Raw genomic sequence first — 26,334 nt, 5'->3', positions numbered from 1 at the left:
TAGCTGAGCTTCTATTATGTTGAGTCCATATTTTTTTTTACCACCAAATAATTTGGCTTAATAATACAACTTAAAATGTATTGACTGAAGTGTGGAGGGCAGCCTCAGTAATTTACCCCTGGACGAGTATGTGGGACCACGCTTAGAAATCATATGTCGATTTTTGTGGTGATTCCAATAAATGTCATATCAATCTTTTTATCGATTTCTGCTTAATAAATTGGGCCTCACATTTTGTGTGACATATCTGATTTACCTCAGATTGAATCTACTGTAAATTTTTGATGAGAAGGTGTACAGTGGACTTTATGAGGGCAGCATATTTTCCTGACTATATTGCTTTGATTTCAGTCTTTAACACATAGTATTTGTCGTGAAGCATGTGTTCTTAACCATGCTGGATCATCAGATACAGACTTCACATCCCCACCTACATGTACGTGATAGTGTTTGACCTGCGCAGGACCAAACACACATGATCATCTACTGCAGGACAGTCACCCTGGCAGTTATCCTCCAGCACTAATGACTGGGATTAGAAAAAACATAGGTCACAACTATTTAAAGGGGTACTCCACTGGCCAGCGTTCGGAACTAAATGTACCGAACACTGTTTTTGCGCTCCGGGGGTTGTCCACGCCCCTCGATATGTCTCGGCCACTCCCCCTCAATGCAAGTCTATGCCCCCTCCCATAGACTTGCATTGAGGGGGCATGGCCGTGACGTCACGAGGGGCATGGCCGACCCCTGCATCACAAAAACAGCGTTCATAAGATTTAGTTCCAAACGCTGGCCAGTGGAGTACTCCTTTAAAACCTTAAACACTACAATCAACGCCGATCATGGTGCGGGCAAAAGAACATCTGCATTGATCAGCATTTATCTTGCCCCTGATAGCCCTGGCACTATAATTTCTGAAGCTGGTTGAGTGATAAAAACAGCTCTGGGCCTATCTAAGGTCTACATAATGGTTAAGTCAGATTGTCACTTAGGGCCGTGCTTAAAGTGGGAGGTGTGGGCAGAAGGTGCTTTATTTTCAGCTGCCAGAGAGGGAAGGAAACTGATTCTGTCCAGAGCCCACCTCCACCAGCACGGATTAGCAGCACAAGCAAATGGGCACATAGTAGCAATATTGATAAAATTATATTTTATACACCGCATGTTAGAAAACCTCTACGAACAGCTTTTCAGCACTTTGGTATGAATATGATTGATAGGATAACCCCTTTAACTTCTTGACTGATTGAAAAACAAAACATTTAGTTGAGTTCCCCATGAGAAATTCAGATACTTATGCCCATTCCGATGCTGAATTGTACAATTGTTCATTTCTAAGCATCACTAATCCTGTGGCACATAACTTGCTGATTGATATGACATTTGTATTCACCACAGGAGATGTTCTTTGAACTGATAGGAGAGCATTACATAGATGAAATTCATTCAGGTACTGGCCAAGTCGTTGGCATTCCCTGCATCTCTCCCACGGCAGCCAAGCATAATGTTATTGTTTCTACAATCTTAGTGAAATGAGTTGTAGCAGGCAGACAGAAGAGGGAACATATGAGATTTCCGTTTCATTTAGGAGTTTAATGCAAAAAATTTGGATGTAAGCAGTTGACTATAACAAGTACAAAATATACCCATTCAATAAACTCTGTTTAAAGTAAAGCATAATGATTTGTTTTATTTAGATTGTTTTACTCTCTTGGTCCTTTAGTTATTGGTGATTTCAAATAACTTTAGTTACCATCAGCTGTATAACATATACATAAACATATACAATGTATGGCGATATATCACTGGCTAAGAAGCACAACAGTACAACATACAACACCATTGTCCCATCATACCTTCACATCATACCACATGCTACACTAACATTCCTTCATGCATTACAAAACAGAAACTATTAATAAGGCATTGCAGACAGTGATAGGGAATTGGGGGGGGAGGTGAGGGGTTAGGAATAAAGAGGTAGGGAGGGGAACTTTGGCCCATTTCACACCATAAAGTTGTTCCGTTAAAAGATCCATTATAAACATCAGTTAGAAAAGCCTTAAACGGATGTTAAACATCTGTTACAAAATTCCACTCAAGTCTATGGGATTTTTTGATTATCCGTTATGACCTGTTATAGCATGTCATGAATAACGAACATTATTTGTGACAGAAAGAAAAAACGGCACATGCATACATACATTATTTTTAACATTGAAGTCTATGGCAAATGGATGAGCCTTTATGTCATCCGTTTGCACCTGGTTTATAATATCAGTTATTTCTTCTGAGCATGCTCAGAAGAGGTGACATCAGCAGACTCCTGCAGTGCTGAGGGACTACTACTACTCCCATCATGGAACAGACTGGCTTCCATAATGGGATTAGAAATTCCCTGGCTGCGGGAGTCTGACGGTGGCTGGGGAGGCTACATTAGTGTTTGTACTACTACCCCCATTATGGAACAGACTCTGTTCCATGATGGAGGTTGTAGTACAGGGGCTGAGGGATTGATCGCACAGGGTCTCCCTTCTGAGACCCCATGCGATCATAAGTTGTTAAGCAGGGGAGCTGATGGCATGGTCCGCAACCCTGCGATGTATCTTGTGTTTTTACTTTCATTTTTAAATCCCTTAATGGCCGGTACTGAGGAGCGATTCAGGGCTCCTAGCTAGGTTTTTAAAATGAACATTGAGAGTGGCAGCTGGGGCCATATTTATATAAAAAGCCCTGTGGGGAGCAAGATATATAGCACTGCGGGTGCGGCAGATATTTAGCCTTTATATCTAGCCCCCCAAGCACATTAATAAAGATTTGACCCCCGCTGGAGCATTTGTAAATATATACCTACAGCAGGCGCATTTATAATGTCCCCCCGCCGGCGCATTTATAATGTACCCTTCGCACCCATCCCCCACCGGTGCATTAATAATGTGCCCCCCGCAGCGCATTCTTCATATTATGCCACCGCAGTACTATGTATGAAAAGTATTTCTATCAGTAGCCGGCTGGCCCGATGATGGTGATACAATACTTTTCATACATAGCGCTGCAGGGGCAGACATATAGCGTTATCTGCCCCCCACAGCGCTTCTATATACATATGCCACCACAGCGCTATATGTGAAAAGTATATCTATCAGCAGCCAGCTGGCCTGATGATGCTGATAGAAATACTTTTCATTCATAGTGCTGCGGTGGCATAATAGGAGAAATGCGCTGCGGGGGGCACATTATAAATGCGCTGGCGGGGGACATATTATAAAAGCGCTGGCGGGGGGCATATTATAAATGCACTGGTGGGGGTATATATTTATTAATGCGCCGGCAGGGGGACATTATCCATGCGCCGGCGGGGGGTATGTATTTATAAATGCGCTGGTGGGGGCATATCTTTATTAGGCTGGGTTCACACTACGGTTTGTATTTACGGTTCCCGTATACGGCTGGGAGGAGAGGTGGGCGGGGCTTAATCGCGGCGCCCGCACTAAGCCGTATTCGGGAACCGTAGTTAATGTATGTCTATGAGCCAACCGGAGTGAACCGCAGCCTCCGGTCGGCTTCTTTTTCGGCCATATGTGGTTTCCCGACCGCAGGCAAAAACGTGGTCGACAACGTTTTTGCCTGCGGTCGGGAAACCGCATACGGCCGAAAAAGCAGCCGACCGGAGGCTGCGGTTCACTCCAGTCGGCTCATAGACATACATTAACTACGGTTTCCGAATACGGCTGAGTGCGGGCGCCGCTATTAAGCCCCGTCCACCCCTCCTCCCAGCCGTATACGGGAACCGTAAATACAAATCGTAGTGTGAACCCAGAATTAATGTGCTGCGGGGGGCATATTATAAATGCGCTGGGGGGCTAAATATCTAGGCTATATGTCTGCCCCCCCCCCCCTGCAGCACTATATATCTTTCCCCCCCAGAGTGCTTTTAATATACACATGGCCCCCGCTGCCACTCACAATGTTCATTTTAAAAACCCAGCGGAGAGCCCTGAATGGCTCCTCGGTACCGGCCATTCAGGACTCCCCGCAGGGGATTTAAAAACAAAAGTAAAAACACAGGATACATCGCAGGTTTGCAGAGCATGCCGCCTACTCCCCTGCTTAATAACTTCTGATCACATGGGGTCTCAGAAGTGAGATCCGGTGCAATCAATCCCTCAGCCCCTGTACTACAACCCCCATCATGGAGCAGAGTCTGTTCCATGATGGGAGTGGTAGTTGTCCATCAGCACTGCAGGAGTCTGTAGGAAGAGGTATAAAACGGCTGTATATGAGGGATGTTATAACGGGTCTTAACAGTTGAATATGCCTGTTATTTTGATGGACATTATTCAGCCGTTAGCACTCGTTATTTCATCCGTTATTATACATACGTTTTTACACAGAAAACCAATGTTTAATAACGGATGAATGCTCATAGTGTGAAATTAGCCTTAAAACACAAAACATATAAGGGGAGAGGGGGAAGACGAAGGGTGTTAATCCTCTTCTTACTCAATGTCCAAACTATCCAAGATGGAATAATCTCTCAGCAGGCTGTGCATCAGCTTGCAGAAGTCCAGGATGGACATCTTCTCCCTCTTCAAAATGAGGTGCTTCTAAGTCAGTCATATAGTGTCCATAACACTGGGCCTCCTGGATCAACATCATAAACGTCACAAAATAGTGATTGTAAGTTAGTGTTTTTTGTGAGACATAGTGCATAAATCTGTCTGGGAAGAAAAATAGAAGCAAGGGTCCGGCTCTTGGGTGTGCATATCCAATAAAACCTAGCCTTTAATAACGCATTTTAAAAACCTGGAGGTTCGCCACTGAGTGGCAAGTGACATGTCACTTAAAAAAGGGGTGAAACTCTGACGTGTTTCGAGCAGTTGCTCTTAGTCATGCTACTCACTTAGCCATGACTAAGAGCAACTGCTCGAAACGCGTAGGCATTTCACCCCTTTTTTAAGTGACATGTCACTTACCACTCAGTGGCGAATCTCCATGTTTTTAAAATGCGTTATTAAAGGCTAAGTTTTATTGGATATGCACACCCAAGAGCCGGACCCTTGCTTCTATTTTTCTTCCCAGTGTTACGGGGAGTTGCAGCTCCCTGCATCCGTGCTCGGGGATCATTGTTTTTTTTTTTTTTAAATTCGTTTTATTGAAAAGTAAATAACTGTAGACCACAGGCCCATTAAAGTGAACACGAAGCATATCTACAGTACATAGAAAAGGGTCATGAGACCATACATCAAGTTACAGAATGCAAGCGACAGGATACTCCAGGTTACATCACATGGTATACATCGAAGTCATAAAAACACTACCCAACTGAGGTAGGTAAACTGAAAACAAAATAGAACAAGAAGGCGAACATTCGCCAAAATTAGCAATCGTATACCATCCCGCGAGGAGCACCAATACTATCACTAGTTAGTGGTACCATCAAATAACCCATGATAAATAACCCCGAAAGGCACCCACGCATCCAAGGAGGTAGAAAAAGAATCGACAAACGTACACAGAAAGAGAAACAAAGGTTAGTAGAGACCATAGACAGCAAGCATAGCATCAATGTATCTTACACTGTCCCAGAGGGGGTCACAGAGTACGAGCATTGAGTCAAGGGAGAGGAACACCAACCACCCCACACAGAATAAAATTTACCCGGGCACTTCCTATTTTTGTACACTATGTGTGAGAAAGGCAGTGTAGCATTTACCATAGCCTTCCATTGAGTCAGGGTAGGGGAGCCGGGGTCCATCCATTTAAGAGCAATAGCCTTCCTGGCCAAGAACAGAGTTTCCCGCAAAAACGTACGTACGTGATGTGTCCATATCTCTTCATCTAAGATACCAAAAAGGCAGATCAAAGGATCAAGAGATAGGGAAGGTTGAGCCAGAGTAGCTAAAAAAGTGAGCACTGCATGCCAGAAAGCTGCGATATAGGGGCAGGCCCAAATCAAATGCCAAAAGTCTGCCCTGGCAGCGCTACAACGATGACAAGCATCGGAGTCTGAGCGACCCATTCTATTGAGCCTTAAAGGAGTGATATAACTATAGTGTATAATGTTCAATTGGATCAATTTATTATTCGCTGCCGGGGACACTAACATGTGGGAGGAAAAAATGTCCTCCCATACATCCTTAGTCAAATTAGGGATATGGGATTCCCAATGCCGGACCGCCGGTACTGGATTGCGGGAGTTCTTGGCCTGAATAAGGTGCGTGTACAGGATGGACACCAGCCCCCTGGGACCCTGTGACTTCAGAACCCCAATGAGGGGAAACGCTGATATCAATGGGCTCCCCATTGGGAACTGGGCATTCAGGGCGTGTCGGAGCTGGAGGTATTTAAAAAAACTGTTTCTGGGAAGAGCATGACTGGATTGCAACTGATCAAATGAACAGAGCACATTGTCACGATAAACATGCCCCAAGGTGAGCACCCCCGCGTTCTGCCAGAAGACTGGGTCCAGAGCATCGCTCACTTGAGGAAGTTGAGGATTATGCCATAGAGGGGTATCCTCAGCGATGTCAGTATATCCATATATCCCCTTAACAGCCCGCCATACCTTTATGGCCAGCTTATGAAGTTGGAGATAAGCTCTACCACCCAGGACAGGGCTATCTAGCAGCATCCTAAGGGTCATTATCGGGACAGACCTAGCTAGGGACTGTTCGGAATCCGGCACCACATCCCCAGAGATCCAGTGCCTGATATACCGAAGTTGACCGGCCAAATAATATAAATAAAAATCAGGGAGTGACATTCCCGCCGCCAACTTGGGGCGTTGTAACGTGGTTAGCTGAATTTTAGGTCTATTGGGGCCCCAAATAAATGGTGAAAGAAGGGAGTGAAGAGAATCAAAGAAGTGTCTAGGTACAGGCACTGAGGCATGCTCCAGCGCATAAAGGCACTTAGGTAAGACAATGAGTTTAATAAGATTGATACGGCCAGCGACCGACAATGGGAGCGTGGCCCACACCCGGAACTTCGCTTTAACATAAGGAAGTAGAGTGAGTATGTTGGCGGACAGGTCAAGCAAAGGATCTCTGTGAATGTGCACCCCCAAATACTTAAATGAGGAAACCACCGGGAGGCCATTCATTACCGGGGGCCAATCCCTAGACAGAAGCGGCATCACTGCAGACTTAGTCCAGTTGATGAGTAGACCAGAGAAATACCCAAATCGGTCCATGAGTGTCATGACATAAGGAAGCATCAATGTAGGGTCAGAGAGGAATAACACCATATCGTCGGCATAGAGGCCTATGCGCTCCTCCCGGCCCCCCGTAGACATACCTCGGAAGCCAGGATCCTGCCGAATGCGGAATGCTCCACTGCCACCGCAAACAGAAGCGGGGACAAGGGACACCCCTGACGTGTGCCCCGGCCGAGAGCAAATGGGGAAGAACACACACCATTCACCAGGATCTGGGCCTGCGGGCATCTGTACAGGAGGGACACCCATTTTCTAAAGTTAGGACCAAAACCAAATTTAACAAGGGTAGCCTGCAAATAACCCCATTCCACGGAATCAAAGGCCTTGGCGGCGTCCAGCGACTCCAAAGCCCAATCTCCCCCCAGAGCGTTTCCCACCTGGACAGCCGCCTGTACCCTACGGATGTTATCGGATGTGGATTTGCCAGGCATAAAGCCGGATTGATCTGGGTGAATTATGGATAGGATTACCTTGTTCAATCGGTTAGCTAAAACTTTCGTAAGCACCTTATAATCCAGATTCAGCAGCGAAATGGGTCTGTAAGAACCGCACTCCACAGGATTTTTATCAGGTTTTAGGAGGACAACTATGGTTGCCTCATACATAGAGGCAGGTAAAATACCATCCTCAAATGCACGTTCAAACATTGCAAGCAGGGAAGGAAGGAGCATGTCGGAATACCGCAAGTAAACCTCCAGTGGAAGGCCATCAGGGCCCGGAGATTTACCCTTAGTCATGTCCCCCATGGCATCCTGAATCTCCAGTAAGGAGAGGGGGGCCTCCAACATCATCCGATCACTATCCGATAGTACCGGAAAGTCAATACCGTCCAGGTAGGTGTCCAACTCCTCAGCACCATACTGCACCTGTGAAGAATAAAGATTAGAGTAGTATGTGGCAAAGCAACGCGCAATGTCCGCAACCCCCAACAGCTCGGACCCATCCGAGGCCACTATCTTAAGAATCGCAGGGGCAGAAGAGTTCTGCCTGACTATATGTGCTAACAGCTTACTAGATTGATTGCCATGTTCAAAGTAGAATTGTTTTGTGAAAAACAGCTTTCTATTGGCCTTCTCTGAGAGGTGCAGCATATATTGCCGCCTCGCACACAGCCATTCAACCTTATTAGCCTCGGATGAGTCCGCAACGTATCGGGCCTCCAGCTCCGCACACCGTCCAGCCAGCTCCTCCTCCCGCCTAGACGCTGACTTTTTGAGAAAGGAGATAGTGGAGCGCAAGCACCCCCTCAAATACGCCTTCAATGTCTCCCATACCAGGATGGGGGAACTCCCAGGGGAATTGGCCTCAAGAAAGACTCGAAGCTGGTCCGGAATACGGTCGCAGGAGCCTATCTGTTCCAGCCAGAAAGGGTGGATTTTCCACCTCCGCGGTGAACCAGGATCTACCATGGAGACATCAAGCATTAGGGGGGAATGGTCTGATATAGCCCGCGGTTCATAGGAAACCGCTGAAACTTGGGGAAGAAGGAGCGAGTTGCCACATGCAAGGTCGATCCTGGACAGCGCATTTCTGCCCAGAGTGTGACAAGAGTATTGCCTAGCCTGAGGGTACCTGGCCCTAAAAATGTCTACCCATCCAACCTCCTCCAAAAACAGCGATAAAGGGCCACCCCCAACTCCCACCGGGACCCCCCTGGGGCTATGACGATCTAGGGACGGATTCGGTACCATGTTGAAGTCCCCCATACAGAGGACACGGGCAGAGGGATAACTAGCTGCGAAGGTAACCGCCCCGTGGAGTATATCCATAGAGGCAGGGGGAGGGTTGTATATGAATAAGAAGACAAAAGGCACATTATTTAAAAATGCGTATACAAAGATAAAACGACCCTGTGAATCCTTACGTACTGTAACTGGGTCCCACCTTACTCTCAGACTAATCAGTAGGGAAACCCCCCTTGAGAAGGACGTGTGATAGGAGTGCAAGGACCATTGGACCCAGGGTTTAGAAAACTGTCCAGCTTTATCTGGGGTAAGATGTGTCTCCTGCAGTGCCACAATATGAGGCTGATACTTCCTAATATGGGAGAATATCATAGTGCGCTTGCGCGGGGTGCGTGCTCCTCTAACATTCCATGACATTATCTTAATATCAGCCATAAGAAGAGACCACACGTAAAACAGCAGGGGGAGAGGTAAAGACAGAGAAGACATACATGCCCCAGCCGGGGTGAGAAACACTGACAGGGATGCGCGGGACCATATATAGACCGTAGTACTGAAGTGGTAAGACAAAAAACCCTACTAATAGGCGACCTCGCGGGTAGGTATCTTGGAGGCAAAATAAAACTCCAAACTAAGTAGGGGACCAGTAAATAAATCAAACAGTAAACATATCTATACCAGTGTTGCATAAGCATCAGTGGAGCAACAGCTCCAACTAGTGGGGAGAACCTGCTCATACATGCTAACAGTGGAGAACCCTGAGTATGTTCATCAATCAGTAGGAGAATATTAGTCCAACTGGGACCCGAGAGAAGAAGTGGAGGAAAAAAGGAGAAAGCAGGGAGAGAGAGGAAGGAGAGAAGGGGGGGGACAGGAGGGGGAAGAACAGGGGGTGGAGGGAGGGTCTTAAGAAGGAGAGAAGGATAGGGGAAGCAGGAGAAAGAGAGAGGAAATAGAAAATGATAAAACACATATGATCAACAGTAAATCCCATCCCCTGCTCAGGAGATTGTCCACCCGTCACCCCGACCCCCCCACAAATGGAAAAAAGTAAAAAATAAAAAAAACAAAAAATAATAATCCCAGCAAACAGGAGTCACACAGCAAGGGGCAGTCCAGGTAATCGAGGAGCAAAAGGCCTAAGGCACTATGAGGGGGGGGGGGGGTTTCGGTTAGGAAGGGAGAACGGGAAGGGGGGGGGGGGGAAATTGGCACATCAGGGAGGGGGGAAGGAGACCAGATAGAGATCGTGTACTAGTAGTCCAGCGGCCGATGTCCTCCAAGTCTGTGACTCAAAAATAAAAAATAAAAAAAGGGAAAAAATGAACCGACCCAGGGAAAAGGGACAGGGTGACGTGGGAGGTAGACTGGAGAGGGACAGAGTAAATCCCTTCAGAGGGTCAGAGTAGGGCCCTCATGCAGTCCCGGAGGAACAGTCCTGAATCAGGGGACACAACAGTCCAAAGTAAGCAACAGGATGGGGGCGAGGGAAGGGAGAGGTAAGGCCTGGGATCATCAGGGAGGCATTAGGTGCATGGGGAGAGTGGAGGGCCTGGGGAGACTAGGCTCCCGGGGAGGGGGGAGGAGGAATCACAGTACCTTGAGCTCCGCAAAGGGGTCCAGGAGACCGGGGCCATACAGGGGGATAGAGGCAAGGAGAGGGAGGGTAAAGGTCATGGCAGGAGGTCCTGTACCAGCATCTCCATCTCACCACGTAATCCGGGGTCACCTACAGGATCCGGATCAACGTTGGCGCCGTAGCCAGTCATCCGCATCCTGCGGGGAAGTAAAGAAAACCGCCCGGTCACCATCCACGATCCTCAACCGGGCAGGGTATGCCATGGAGTATGGTACCCCTCTCTCTCTCAGCCGCGCCTTGATAGAAGTAAACGAGGCCCTCCTGCGTTGAAGATCAGAGGAGAAGTCCGGGAAAATGGACACCTTTGCGTTCTGCACTATGATCTCCGGCAGCCGCCGGGCAGAGCGGAGGATCAAGGCCCGATCATTGCAGTTGAGAAACCTCGCCAATAGAGGACGAGGAGGCGCACCAGGGATCGGTGGCTTAGATGGTACTCGGTGTGCTCTCTCCACGGCGTAAGCAGCTGAGAAGGGGGCATCCGGAAAGAGCTCTTTGATCCAGGACTCCACATAGGCCCCCGGGTTCTGACCCTCCGCCCGCTCAGGAAGACCGATCACTCTAATGTTATTTCGGCGCAGCCGGTTCTCGAGGTCGTCATTCTTCTGACGGGCCAAATCCAGTTGCTCCCGGACCTCGCGGAGTGAAGAGGGTAGAGGCTGTACCGTGTCTTCCAGGGTGGAGATGCGTGTCTCAGTCTCCGTCACCCGCTCCCTCAAGGTCTGAAAGTCCTGCCGTAGGAGGCCCACGTCCACCCTGACCTCTTCAAGCTTGCCGGTGAGAGAAGTGCGGCATGTCTGGATCGCCATCAGGAGGGTATCGCTCACCTCCCGAAGGGTAAGGTCAGTAGAATCAGCGCCCTCTTCATGATGTGAAGCCTCTCCTCCCTCCGCAGCCGCTGGTGGAACACGCGCCCCGGCCTGAGCGGCGCCATCTTGCCTGACTGCGCGGGCATAGTCCCGGAGCTTTTCCACGGCCGGTCGATCCTTGTTTCTCGTCGGGTCTTGTTTAGAGGCCATAATGCGGGTCCTCAATCGAGTCGGTGGGGTCAGGGACTCCAGGATTCACCTCAGGATAAGTTAAATGCAGGTTCTAAGCGGGAGCACTCACAGCGTGCGACCGCTCATCTCAACCGCCAAGCCACGCCCCTAGGGGATCATTGTTTGATGCTTGACACATATGGACTTTGGTGAGCTGATCTACATTTTCTTGATAGTTTTTCTGCATAAATATGTCTACTTTTGAATACTGAATCCTACATTACTCATTTTATACTCATGTTTGGTTACAATCTTCATTTTATTCCACAATTGTTATAGAGCTGAACTATCTAAGTATTACTAAATTGCTCACTGTTAGCACATTTGGTTTTTGGGACGTACAGGCATTGCAGTGCTATTTTACAATGACTGTAAGGGTAAATGCATACTAGATGGGTTTGCTGCAGATATTGGCAAATCTTAAGCAGGTTATAGCACTAGCAGTACATCAGTCAATAGGATTGTTGAAATCTCATCAACACATGTCAATTTATGTTGCAGAAAGGGGGAACATTTAAAAAATCTGCAGCATTTATACAACAAACTCATTCTGCATTGTTGCTTGTGGATTTTTTTTCCTTACCTCAACTCTGCCCTATGAACTTACTGTTTTGCTGCAATATGGGGGCTCAACTTAAAGGGGTATTTCAGGGAACTGAACTTATAAGACCCGTATCCCCTATCCACAGTATAGGGGATAAGTATCTGATTGCAGAGGGGTCCACTCTCCTCGATCTCCTGTATGGCGCCATGGCTTGTTACTGGTTCTTGGCAGGATATGGCCTTCCTGGATGAGTGCAAGTGACCATCCGCTCAGCCAATCACTGGCTAACCAGGCCATACTTGCTTTCGTCCAGGAAGGTAGGGGCCAAAGTGCGGCTAGGACTGGTAAGTAGTTGGAGACACAGTGACCCCCCCCCCCCCCCCCACCATCAAACACTTATCCCTTTTCCTGTGGATAGCAGGAAGGTTATAGAAAAAAAGAAACAGAAGGTGTTAAGTGCTGTAAAATGATAATATAGGACTCATAGACAAGAAAGTAGTGGAGATAAACATACTTATTAGTGTTGCGCTATGAGGCACATAATGTAAAAGGCATGTAAGTGGGTGTCTTTAGCTCCTATGGGTCATCAAGGCTGCCGGCATCAATGACTGATCATCAAAGAGAACGTTGATGAGTATACACATATGGAGAAGGGAATCCTGTATGATCCCTTCAAGAAGATGCAGCAGTTACACCTGAGGTGTTTTAGGAAACCAGTTGTCCCATACGAAAGAGAACACATTTTCTACAGTAGATGGATGTAGTAAAGGTTCTTTTTATTAAACAGTTGACAATGGGACTCGTGAGAGAACCCCCTGGATTTGTCAGGTCACCAGCATACATTGAAGAGCTTTTCAAGAGCGTTTTATGATGGACCTGTTAATGGCTGTTATTATAACTTATGGATGACGTATACATTAAAAAGGTGTCTGTCTAACAAGGGCATCCATCACCTATAGGCTATAATGGCATCCTTTTCACTGACATGTCTTGAAAAAGCTATGATGCCACTTAAACATCTATCACAGCCTCCATTGGACACATATATTAGGAGCTTATCCCAATATAAATTTTAAATAGAGACAAAAATGCAGTATGACCCCAGCCTTATTGAGCATCTTTTCATTTAGCCTCAAGAAGGAGAGTTCCAAACAAAGGTCCTAGTGGACATGTGTGGTCTTTATAGGGCTACCAATTATGTCTAACATACAGTAGCTAGAAGGATGACCTGAATAACCAATCGTAGAACTTAACATTTGTATTTCACTGCATTTTACTGTTGCACATTTGGACTGTAGATGTGGGAAAAATTTCCCTATTCCCGGAAACAGTATCACTTTTGTTTTTGGGCTGTGTGTATTATTGAGCCAATGCTAACATATGCTAAATATACATAAATAGTTATGATTATAATGTATGATTATTATTATACTAAAGCCACTAAGAATTGTATTTTATACGATTAGGTAATGGCTAGTAATGTACTCCATCACTAAGCCAAGTAGCTGTGTCAGATCTTTATGCTGAGCCTTTTTATGTGGGACGTACCATAATAATGTGTACTGAAGCAGCGGAGTATATAAACCACAGGATTCCGTCTTACCACTTGGTTATTGTATAATTCATGTTCCTCGAAATTAAAAGCAGAGTTTGTATTTTTAATTATTGTGTTCCAGACAGAAGTGTATGTGATGAGAGAACATAACAGAACCAAGCCCAGGGAGGATAACTCTATGTATTTTGGATTTCTTTTCCACTCACATCTGTTGACTCCTACTCAACGTGTGAGCTAACGCTATCGGATCTGTAGTTCTCACGGCTTTTTATGGCAGGCCTGTGATTTCATTTCCCTCTGCTGGTTACGGATCACTGCCCAGCTAAGGGCGGGTTACTTATCTTGTAGACTTACGCTCCACTTAAAGGGTAACTCTCATTAAAATAAATTTTTGCTATTGCACTCCTTATGGTAAATAAAAAATATTTATAATATTTTTTGTTTAAATAAAATGAAGTTTGTGTATAAGATGGGGGAAAATGTGCTCTTGAGCCTTTTTTAAGCACAAATAAAACATAGAAAACTTCATTTTTTTTTACACCAAAGTATATTAGAAATCTTTTTTATTTACCATAAGGAGTGCAATAGCAAAAATTAGTTTTAATGAGAGTGCCCATTTAAGAGGGGGAAAAAATGACCGCACTCAAAATTATTGCGCTTCAAGTCTTTGCTTTACAATCCTATAGGCCACATTCACATCACGTTTGGTGCCTCCGGGGTACGGGCATGTCGGGAAAATGTCAAACTGAGATGCTCACGTATCTCTGTTTGGACAGACATGACGAGCCCCATTTATTTCACTGGCCCGAGCGTAGTCAACTAGTGACTACTTTCGGATGATTTTCTAAACATATCAGAGTTTTGTCTTGGAGGCCCATGCCAGTCTGAGGAGGGATACCTAAGCACATATTTTTGACATTTTCCCGACTTATTCATGTCTTGGAGGCACCAAACTTTACTTCCTCAAGTGTAGTGGTCTCAAAACTGCGGACTTCCAGCTGTTGCGAAATTACAACTCCCAGCATCCCGGACAGCCGTTGTCTAATCATCATTTTTTTTTTTTTTTTTAACTCATTATTTCAAATGTGCTAATTTACAGAATAATCAAATTAGCCAAAAAAGGAAAAACCTCCAAATAGTGCATTACATACATATAGGTAATCCTCACCCAACCCCTCTCCCTCTTCCCCCCCCCCCTGCAAAATAAATAAATAAATAAAAAATAAAATAAACCCCTTACCCCCCCCCCCCCCCCCCCCCTCTCTCCTTACTATCCAGCCCCTATTGTCATATTGTACTTTTAATTACTTCCCTCCATTCGTATATCGATGGAATATCTGGAGCTAACCATTTTCGGATAATTAATAGTCTAGCAGAGAAAAGCCTTGACATCAATTTCCTCTTTTCCCCCTTTGGCAAATTTACATTACTTTCATCTCCCATGAGGACTAGTGCCAGGTTGTCCTTTACCTTTTATTTCCCTTTTTCTTCTATTTCTAAAATTATTTGACTCCAGTATATTTGTATTTGTATACACTCCCATATTATATGCAGGAAACTTGCATCTTCCATCCCACATCTTGGGCATCTGCTATCTTTGCGTCTACCTATTTTAAAACGGGAATATTGGGGTGTAATACATCCTATAAATTATATTCAGCTGAATTATTTGATGGTCAACGTTGGGTGAGGCATATCTTACATTCTTAAATATATTACTCCAATTACATGTATTGGCTTCCCCCAATTCTACCTGCCACTGCTCTAAGCTTTTGTGTACTAAATATCTTGGATTATTATTTTTCATTAATCTGTAGCAGTATGCCATTACCCGTCTCTTAATTGTACCTGATTCTAATTTCTTAATTTCTACAGTTCTTATTCTTATCCCGTTCCTCCCTTCCCTTAACATAGTTTCTATAGCCTTCTTTACACTTATATATTCCAGCCACATAGAATCACCCAATCTAAATTCCCTTTGTAACGTTTCCCAATCTTTTTACTTTGCCATCTGCCCAGAAATCACTAATTCTATTACAACCAAATAACGACAGCCTATTGGAGCAGAGTGTAACGCTGAGCGCTCCGGTCCCTATCCCTGGACCGGAGCGCTCGCAGCGTCTGCTCCAGCGGGGTGCCCCGGTCGGACTCTCTGAGCGGGGACACTCCATCTCTGCCCATGTCGGGGACACGGTCCGCACTGCGGGATGTCCCGGCGCGTGTCCCGCGTCCCAGCTTCACTCACCCGTGCCCGCTCCGGTCCTCTCCTCTGCTCCCCGCTCACGTGTCTCCCGGCGCGCGTCCCTGCACTATAGGGCGCGCGCGTCGGCAGTATAAGATTTAAAGGGCCAATGCACCATTAATTGGTGCCTGGCCCAATCCGTTTTCAGTCACTCCTATAAATGTATCCTGCCCTTGCCGGATCTTTGTTGCCTCAGTGCCCTAGAGAAAGCTTTCTTGTGTATTTCCTTGCCTGTTGCCGTACCTGTTGCTAACGACTACCACCTGAGAACCCGTGCTGCCTGCCCTGACCTTTGCTACGTCTGACCTCGCCTCTGCCTGCCCCTTCTGTATTCGCCTGTCTCAGCTGCCAGTGAGGTTGAGCCGCTATCGGAGGACACGACCTGGTAGTTACCGCGCAGCAAGTCCATCCCGCTTTGCGGCGGGCTCTGGTGAAAACCAGTAACTGCTTAGAACCGATCCTCCCGTACTGTCCATGCCAATCCTTCTCTGGCACAGAGGATCCCCCTCCAGTACCGCTTCCTTCTATTAGTCCGGATCCTGACACAGAGTCTAGAATCCCTTCTAGTCCTAGTTCTTTTTTATACTGGTTCCACGTTCTATCCAAACTTCTAATCATTGGGTACTTCCCCCATTTTTTCTCCTTCAGCTGTCCTGACTCCAGTACCGGAAATATATCCTCGTAGCTGCCTTTCGTATTCTCTAAAATGTACTTAAACAAACCAAACTTTTTCCCCTCTGCCAAAAAGTACATTTGACTGGCAATGAAATACCTGCGTACATCTGGCATATCAATGCCACCCCTGTCTTTAGCTTGACAGAAGTATTATCTTAATACATGTCCTCTTCCTCCCCCAAATAAGTGCATTCAAAATTGCAATAATTTTACTAAAGGCATTCTTCTCGCACCACACTGGTGAGGAGCCGAACACGTACAAAATTTTTGTTAACATAACTGACTTTATAATTTATTATTTTTTCTGGCCTAGAGAGTCTCATGTTGTTCCATATCTCTGCTTTTTTTTTTATTTGGTGATCAATGGCTTGGTATTCAGTTTATGATATTCTAATATATTACCTGAAATTTGTATACCCAAGTAGTTAAATTTATCCCCCCCTTTCCAATACCCTGACTACTTGAGTAGGGTCAACATCCCTTCCTCCTATAGGCAGCATTACCGATTTACCCCAGTTTATGGCCAGTCCCGCATATGAACCATACTCTTCAATTACTCCTATCACTCTGTCTAACCCTTTCTCAGGTTTTTTTTTAAGAACAACAAAATGTCGTCTTCCTATAGAGAGATCTTGTCCCCACTCCCCCCAGCACAGAAACCCTCCACCTGGCTATCAGATCTTATTTTGGAAGCCAGAGGCTCAGTCACTAGTGCAAATAATAGGGGGGAGAGGGGACAACCCTGTCTAGTTCCACGTGAAAGAACAAAACTCTCTGAAGCACTTCCCTCCACCCAAACCCTAGCCTCCGCCTCCGAATACAATAACTTAACTAAATCTATAAACCCTTTCCCAAACCCCATCCTAGCGATAACTCCCCTAAGAAAATCCCACTCCACCCTGTCAAACGCTTTAACCGCATCTAATGACAGTCTAATCATCATTGATACGAAATAAAACCTATGTGGTTAGAACTGATGCCACTTTTTATGCTTCTTAATTAACTTAACATTTTTATTTTATTTTCATCAATTTAAAGGGGTATTCCAGGCAAAAACTTTTTTTTTATATATCAACTGGCTCCGGAAAGTTAAACAGATTTGTAAATTACTTCTATTAAAAAATCTTAATCCTTCCAATAGTTATTAGCTTCTGAAGTTTTCTGTCTAACTGCTCAATGATGATGTCACGTCCCGGGACGTGACATCATCATTGAGCAGTTAGACAGAAAACTTCAGAAGCTAATAACTATTGGAAGGATTAAGATTTTTTAATAGAAGTAATTTACAAATCTGTTTAACTTTCCGGAGCCAGTTGATATATGAAAAAAGTTTTAGCCTGGAATACCCCATTAAATTTAGGCTTTTTTTTCTTAATGATATGACCTTTGCATTGCATATTATTATGGCAAATGAAAAACGCTTTCCGCCCCGATGTTCCATGGCCTTGACGGTCTTTTTTTTACCTTTTCTGCAGCAATGACATGGTGAACAATTACGTGACCACTGTATTACTTGCCTCAGTGATCTTGTTACGTCGTGTTCTCCGCTATTTCCTTGATGAGTGTTGGACATGATGTTGGACATTATGTTAGTAGCACGTGGCGGTGTAACGGCTTGGCAGCTTGTCTGGCATATCTAGCAGATTTTTTATGTTGAATAAGGAGAATAATCGTCTTTCATTAATTGCAACCTCCTACATAAAAATAGTCCCTAACACAGTAATAGTGCCCTCTTTATGAACCTCTTAGGGTAATAATTTCTTTAATGGTGGAAAATACTCTTAAATGGGCACTGTCAGGTATAAAAAGTTTTTGTGTGTTGTACATTAACCTTTCTACTATACTAAATAAGAAAATGTTATTTCCTTTTTAAAGAAATCCTGGCTTATAAAATAATGGCTGAAGCACAGGCATGGACAAAGTTCTGTAAGTGAGGGTGAGCTAGCACTTTCCTGTGCTTTCTCCTGTCTGATAGCACTCCTCTGTGCTCTCTGCTGTCTGATAGCACTCCCCTGTGCTCTCTCCTGTCTGATAGCACTCCCCTGAGCTCTCCATTGTCTGATAGTACTCCTCTGTTCTCTCCTGTCTGATAGTACTCCTCTGTTCTCTCCTGTCTGATATTACTCCTCTGTTCTCTCCTGTCTGATAGGACTCCTCTGTTCTCTCCCCTGTGTGATAGCACTCCTCTGTGCTCTCTCCTGTCTGATAGTACTTCTCTGTGCTCTCTCCTGTCTCAAAGTACTCCTCTGTGCTCTCTCCTGTCTGATAATACTTCTCTGTGCTCTCTCCTGTCCAATAATACTCCTCTGTGCTCTTCCTTGCCTGATAGTACTCCTCTGTTCTCTGTCTGATAGGATTCTTCTGTGCCCTTTCCTGTCTGATAGGACTCATCTGTGCTCTCCCCTGTCTGATAGCACTTCTCTGTGCTCTCTTCTGTCTGATAGGACTCCTCTGTGCTCTCTCCTGCACCATAGTACTCCTCTGTGCTCTCTCCTGTATGATAGCACTCCTCTGTGCTCTCTCCTGTATGATAGCACTCCTCTGTGCTCTCTCCTGTATGATACCACTCGTATGTGCTCTCTCCTGTATGATAGCACTCCTCTGTGCTCTCTCCTGTCTGATAGGACTCCTCTGTGCTCTCTCCTGTCTGATAGGACTCCTCTGTGCTCTCTCCTGTCTTAAAGGACTCCTCTCTGCTCTCCTGTCTGAAAGGACTCCTCTCTGCTCTCTCTCCTTGTCTGATAGCACTCCTCTGTGCGCTCTCCTGTCTGATAATACTCTGTGCTAGCACTCCTCTGTGCTCTCTTCTGTCTGATAGTACTCATCTCTGCTCTCTGTCCTGTCTGATAGCACTCCCCTGTGATCTCTCCTGTCTGAGAGTACTCCTCTGGGCTTCTGTCTGACAGTACTCCTCTGTGCTCTCTCCTGTCTGATAGTACTCCTATGTGCTCTCTCCTGTCTGATAGCACTCCCTTGTGCTCTCCACTGTCTGATAGTACTCCTCTGTTCTCTCCCCTGTGTGATAGCACTCCTCTGTGCTATCTCATGTCTGATAGAACTTCTCTGTGCTCTCTCCTGTCGGATAGTGCTCATCTGTGCTCTCTCCTGTCTGATAGTACTACTATTTGCTCTCTCCTGTCTGATAATACTTCTCTGTGCTCTCTCCTGTCTGATAATACTACTCTGTGATAGCACTCCTCACTGCTCTGTCTGATAGTACTCATCTCTGCTCTCTATCCTGTCTGATAGCACTCCTCTGTGATCTCTCCTGTCTGAGAGTACTCCTCTGTGCTCTCTCCTGTCTGATAGGACAGGAAAGAGCAAAGATGAGTTTTGTTAGACAGGATAGAGCACATAGGAGTAGTATCAGACAGGAGAGAGCACAGAGGAGTCCCATCAGATAGGAGAGAGCACAGAGGAGTGCTATCAGATAGGAGAGAGCACATAGGAGTCCTATCAGACAGGAGAGAGCACAGAGGAGTACTATCAAACAGGAGAGAGAACAGAGAAGTATTATCAGACAGGAGAGAGCACAGAGGAGTGCTAGCCCACCCTCACTTTGTCCATGCCTGTGCTTCAGCTTAAAGGAGAACTCTGGAATATAAAAATTGTCGCCCATAGTGCCGGCAGTAAAAAAAAATAAAAATGTACATACCTTCCTCCGCTCCCCCGGGGCCTCCTGTAACCGACTCCGGTCTCCGCCGTGATCCACTTCCTGGTTGCCGGTGGTCGGATGAATCATACTGCGCTCAGCAAAGTCAGACTTGGCCGGCGATAGGCTGAACGGCAGTATGAAAACGCTTCAGGACACAAAATTCTTCACTACACTGGCACCTGCGGACAGGGCCGAAAATGTCACACTGCCGCTCAGCCTATCGCCGGCTGAGTCGGGACTTCACTGCGGTCGGTGATTGGCTGACCGCAGTAAGACTCTTCGACCACCAGCAACCAGGAAGAGGATCACGGCGGAGGCCGGAGCCGGTTACCGAAGGCCCCTGGGGAGCGGAGGAAGGTATGTACATCTTTACTTTTTTTACTGCCGGCACTATGGGCGACAATTTTTATATTCCGGAGTTCTCCTTTAAACAAAGACATGATTTTATAAGCCATGCTTTCTATAAAAAGGAAATAAAATTTTCTTGTGAAGTATATTAGAAAGTTTAATATTTTGCCAAGATGTACAACATATATAAAGTTTATGAAACTGACAGTGCCCATTTAAATATTTTAAGGTCCTGTTTAACAGTGAAAATGGCATTTTAGCAAAAGTTATGCAATAGAACAGTGGAGGAGTTGCCCATTCACAATCTGCTTTGATTTTTCAAATAATTTTGCAGATAAGAGCAGCAATCTGGTTGACTTCCATGATCAATGCCTACACTTTTTTCTTGCCCGTCTTTTGATAAATGCCCATTGAGTTTTCTTGAAGAGAGATGTTTCTATTGAAGGATTTTGTGGATAGTTTGCTTTAACTTCTTTTTAGTAGTTTTTAAATGAAGTAAAGGTATTGGCATTGTGATTCAGCATACTACTGAATGTTTCATGGAGTTGACAATTACTAGAGACCTGATAAAATAAGTGTGTCTGCACTGAAACGGAGACTTATTGGTTTGCTCATTAAGTGGACTGTTTCAGGCTTAAATCCTGTGATGACTGAGCAAAACAAAAAGATAAGTTGTAATAGGAGAAGATGAGTTTATCGATGTTTTCTCCTGTGGTCAAAAGTTCATTTAAACTAATGACTTTGAAGGCTTCTGCCAATTCTCATGGCCATAGCAAAGTCTTCAATGCAAAGTCTTCTATGTATAATTCCTTATTTGTCTTTTGATCCTTGAAGTAAATTGCATACATGGTAATTATTGGTGTTGGACTGGCAAGTTATTGAAATATCGGGAGAGAATTTAAAGAACATAGCACATAGAATCTGTCTTATGCACTTATCTTTCTCAGAGTAAATGATGGGATGATTTTTTTTTTTTTTTTTTTTTTTTTTTATTATTTGCTTTATTTTGCATTCAGGAAAAAAAAAGTGTAAAAAAAATCCAAAGGTATCGTGTTTGGTCAGTTTCACATACTGTAGATCTTCTGTACAAACAGATTGATAAACTTTTGTGTCAAATTCCCTGGTAAAAGAAGTAAACCAGATTGGTGATGGTATTAGTTTATGCCTTAATGGTACAAAAGCAGAACGTCCTTTCCAATCTTTAAAGGTCCAGGCATAAAAAAAAATTTTATTTCCTTAAATGTTTTTTTTCCCTTGCCATTTATGACATGTTATGATTCATTTAATAGTGTTTACGTGTTATTTGAATTTATCACTTGGACTGTCAAAGTAAAATGGTTAGTCCTTTTTTAATAATTTTTTTATATTTTTAGAAAGCCCTTTGAGTTTTCATTTGTAGGTATTGTCAAGTTTATAGTACTAGTAACAGCTGTGATCAAAAACACTTTGTCATGATATATGCTCTTTTGATAAATTATAAAATTATCACCAAATATCAAATCTTATTTTATTTATTGCTTTGGTGAATAATTTATTTTGGATGTCTAGATCAGCCTTTCCTGTAAAACGTTAGCTATCTTCTAAAGAAAAAACACAAGCAAGATCCAGATTGTTATTCAAGAATGACGTTTAATCTTATATACACCAAGTGAAAGCTACATCATTATATTTGAGAAAGCATCTAATGCGTTAAAACTTCTAAAATGTATTACACAAGTTTAGCTTAATACATTAACTAATATTAAGCTGACATATTTGACGTTTTCCTGTTGCTCCTTTCCACCAACAGCTGTAGATTAGAAATTGTCGCAAGAGATACATAATGTAATGCAACATGTTACAGGTTTTAAATTAATGGTTATTGACAACATAAGTTTTTTCTTTTGGATGTTGACTTTTGGATGAACTTCAGTATCTGAGTTCGTATCTTGGGTATAGTTGCCAAAATCTTCCATGTTGCTAGCTGTATCTCCTTTTATGTAACTGGGATCAATGCACTCTTTATATTGTGCTTCATTTATATTGTAATAATTTTGCTGGTTACCAGGTGGGGTGGCAGTTGAAAAATTTGGTGAATGCACTACGAGAGGACCCGAGTGGTGTTATCTTAACTTTGAAAAAGCGACCTCAGAGCATGCTTACCTCAGCACCAGCTTTACTGAAAAATATGAGATGGAAACCCCTTGCTCTGCAGGTAATTAAGCTAAATCACAAGTCATTCGCCATCATTTTAGACAAAAAATATCTGGAATGCTTTAAAGGGAAACTGTACCCTAAATATAAGCGGGGACCAAATTTCTTGATAGTAGCATACTGACGTGATGAGTTACATTAGGATAACATTCTGCAGAATCATCAAGCTGTAATAAGTATTAATTTTACACTTAAAGGGGTACTCCACTGGGTGCGGGCTGTGGGGTTTGTGATGATACAGCCACGCCCCTCCCATAGACTTGCATTGAGGGGGTGTGACATGACGTCACGAGGGGCATGTCCATGATGTCACGACCACCGCACCCAGCATTCGGAAAAAAATGTTCTGAACGCTAGGGCAGTGGAGTACCCCTTTAAATGATATAGAACATGTGGTTCTTTACAATATGTAATTGTTGACTGCAAAAGAGCTAGAGAAGCACAGATTTACTAACCCTTGCCTTTTATTCTCTTGCCTGACAGGCCATGTTTTCTGAATATCCTTAGAAAAGACATAGGTGTTGGGTTAAATTTAATATTTAACCTATAGTTATGGACATTAAGGCAAAGGTGGATACATCATATAGTGCATAACTTTAGGGTAAATATCCCATTTAAGGGTTGGGTCACACATACCCCATTCTCAGTGTATTTCACGCTGCGGGAAATACACTGTGGATCTGCTACGAGCAGACACACATGGCCACAGCCCTGTGTGTGCAGTAAGGTCTGGAGACTGGATCACATGTCGACGTGCGTCTGCAGAGTGAAATATGCTGCGAGTGCAGTATGTGTGACCCTACCCTAACACAACAATAGGCATTCTCTCGATTTGATATCTTCAAAACATGATCTGTTGGCGCTGAGCTCAGAAATATAGTATTTATCACTGCATTATCAGTGCCTCTATTTTCCATATGCACCTGAAATGCTCCTAGCATAGAGGGTAAACTAATTCATAGACTCATTACCCTACAGAGGCTAAAGTAATATAAGACTGTGCTTGTTGTATGAAATAGTGCTGTCTGCTGTGCTATTCCATAGATCAGTATACAGTAATAAATAAATAATAAAAATATGTGGGGTCCTATGTATGGTAGGTTCCACTATTAGTGTAAATTACAGGTATATGCCACGGAATCTTTCTGATATATACCTCTGACAATGCAGTGTGAGAACAGCCTTAAGTGTCCTTGTCGTTAAAAAAAAACTTTTGACATGTCACAGAGCAATGTCAAAAATGTTGATTGGTCTGAATGAGCAGGGAGAAGCACAAGGTTTTGTGCCTCACTCTTAGAATCTCTATGGGGGGAGATTTATCAAAACCTGTCCAGAGGAAAAGTTGCTGAGTTGCCCATAGCAACCAATCGGCTCGCTTCTTTCATTTTTGAAAAGGCCTGTTAAAAATTAAAGAAGCAATCTGATTGGTTACTATGGGCAACTGGGCAAGTTTTCCTCAGCACAGGTTTGATAAATCTCCCCCTATATCTCTATCCACTAGATGGCAAAATGTATTTATTTTTTAAATAACAGGGACACTTTAAAGGAATACTTTTGTGGGGGCGGGGGTGGGGGGGGGGGATAATAGTCTCTGTAAAATACCCACCCCCTCTTCAGCCCTGCAGTAGACATAACACTTTTTATAGCTGTAAAAATGTTTCAAATCAACTGGTGCCAGAAGTGACACAGATTGGTAAACCATGTTTTATGGTATGGAATATACATAGTAGGGAAAGTTCATGGCACTCACCCTCTGTGTGGTATAAAACAGTTCTTTATTGTAAATGCCTGAAAAGCAGAAAGTGCTGGACGATAAGGGATAGGAGTTACAGCTGTTTCACACCGGTGTGGTTCATCAGACTCCACCTATTGCTGTACTTCACCTTATATCCACCCCAGAGATGATGTCAGTAATCAGTATTTACATACATGTGTATAATACAAAGTGAATTAAAACAACAGCAATTATGAAAATGGTTAAAGGGGTTGTGCGCTGCCCTGACTTTCGGAGCTCAGCTCACAGCGTCCGGAAGTTCATTACTCCGAACGCTGTGTACGGGCTTCCGTGTTCGCAGTCGCCGGGCGTGATGTCACACCTGGCCCCTCAGGACGTCTCGCCCGCCCCCTCAATGAAAGTCTATGGGAAGGGGGCGCGACCGCTGTCACGCCCCCTTCCCATAGACTTTGGTAGAGGGGGCGGGCGTGACGTCACGCCCGGTGGCTGCGAACACGGAAACCCGCACCCAGCGTTCGGAGCAATGAACTTCCAGGCGCTGTGAGCGGAGCTCCAAAAATTAGGGCAGCGCACAACCCCTTTAAAGAAGAATACTAGGCTCTATTTTGTCCTGTGCGCAAATTTTTTATTTTATTTATTTATTTATTTATTTTTGGCACCAGGGGATTTGAAATTTTTTTTCTTCAGAGGTACATATTTTCATCACAGAAATATGTGTAAATAAATGACATACAGTATTTGGGAAACCTTCACAAATTATAATGTAATATGTAACCAGACACCAAAACCTGTCCAGAGGAAAAGTTGCTCATAGCAACCAATTGGATCATTTGAAAGTAGCAATGTGATTGGTTGCTATGGGCTACTCAGAAACTTTCCCTCTGAACAGGTCCCCCCCCCCCCCCCCCCAAGTATCTGAGCCCATGTAGCAGACATAATGTGTGTTTTGAATTATTTATTTGAATTTGGATATTCCCCCCTTAATTTAGTGTATGTAGGTATCCTTTCTAATGTAATTCATTCAAGCGGCTTACATCGAGCACGGCTTGTTGTGCAATAGATGTGCTCTTGTTCATTGCTTGGCCATTTACAAGTTCATTTGCCATAATAGAAAATAATCTCAATTCTCATTAGCGCAGTATATACTGGAAATGAGCATGTGTGTCTTTGCCTGTGCTTCTCACTGACCATTCTGTATGATGGTGGGCAGGGGAACAGAATAGTTTTATGGGGTCTTTGCTGAGAATGCACTGCTGTCGATGATTTTATGATAAGCTGCATTTTGTCTGTCATGGAATATTGTGGCATGCTTGGGCAATGGATAGTCCTGCTGCTTGAGAAGATCATTAAAATTGCTGCCATTGTATTTTAATTCCACCGTCACATTACTTCTTAGATTGATTTGATGGCTGAAGCTTCTGCTGCTTGTTTGATTGATAATAAAATGGAATGATAATAAGTGTCATCTTATTTTTTTAGTGGTATGATGATGAAATGAAAACTTATTCCTGGACACGTATATCAGTAAGCAATTTTATGTTACTAGAATTGTAGTTTTTACGGTATTATTAGTATTTTCTCTTTCGTTGTCGATGGAAGAGAGAGGTGTTTTTTTTTATATATATATATATATGAAATAGCCCTAATTATTTCAGAACTTCACTACTTCTGTAATTCAATGCATACCTAACATTTATTAGGGTGATACATTTTAAATCCATAGGATTTTAAATATGGACTGATGCTTTTATGGCTATAGAGGATAGAAATAACGGCACAGTCCAAAATCAGACAGCTACTGGTGTGATGA

General features: G+C 44.1%; 1 protein-coding gene across 5 annotated transcripts in view; it reads left to right on the top strand.

Moving 5' to 3' along the window:
* The window catches only part of CNKSR2 (connector enhancer of kinase suppressor of Ras 2), a 422,316-nt gene that overhangs the window by 183,423 nt on the left and 212,559 nt on the right, over positions 1-26,334 (top strand). For 3 of the 5 annotated variants that reach the window (XM_056558612.1, XM_056558611.1, XM_056558616.1), the window contains exons 10-11: positions 22,644-22,790; positions 26,004-26,048. The exons of 1 other annotated variant lie outside the window; for it this stretch is intronic. In XM_056558612.1, coding sequence (XP_056414587.1) covers positions 22,644-22,790; positions 26,004-26,048 — 192 coding nt within the window. The remainder of the gene's footprint in view (positions 1-22,643; positions 22,791-26,003; positions 26,049-26,334) is intronic. One more of the 5 variants, XM_056558614.1, reaches the window with a different exon arrangement.

The sequence above is a fragment of the Hyla sarda genome, chromosome 2 (genome assembly GCF_029499605.1).
Source record: "Hyla sarda isolate aHylSar1 chromosome 2, aHylSar1.hap1, whole genome shotgun sequence".
In the NCBI taxonomy this organism is placed as follows: Eukaryota; Metazoa; Chordata; class Amphibia; order Anura; family Hylidae; genus Hyla; species Hyla sarda.
Note: the sequence above shows the minus strand (reverse complement) of the source record. Positions and strands in the feature narration are given on the sequence as shown.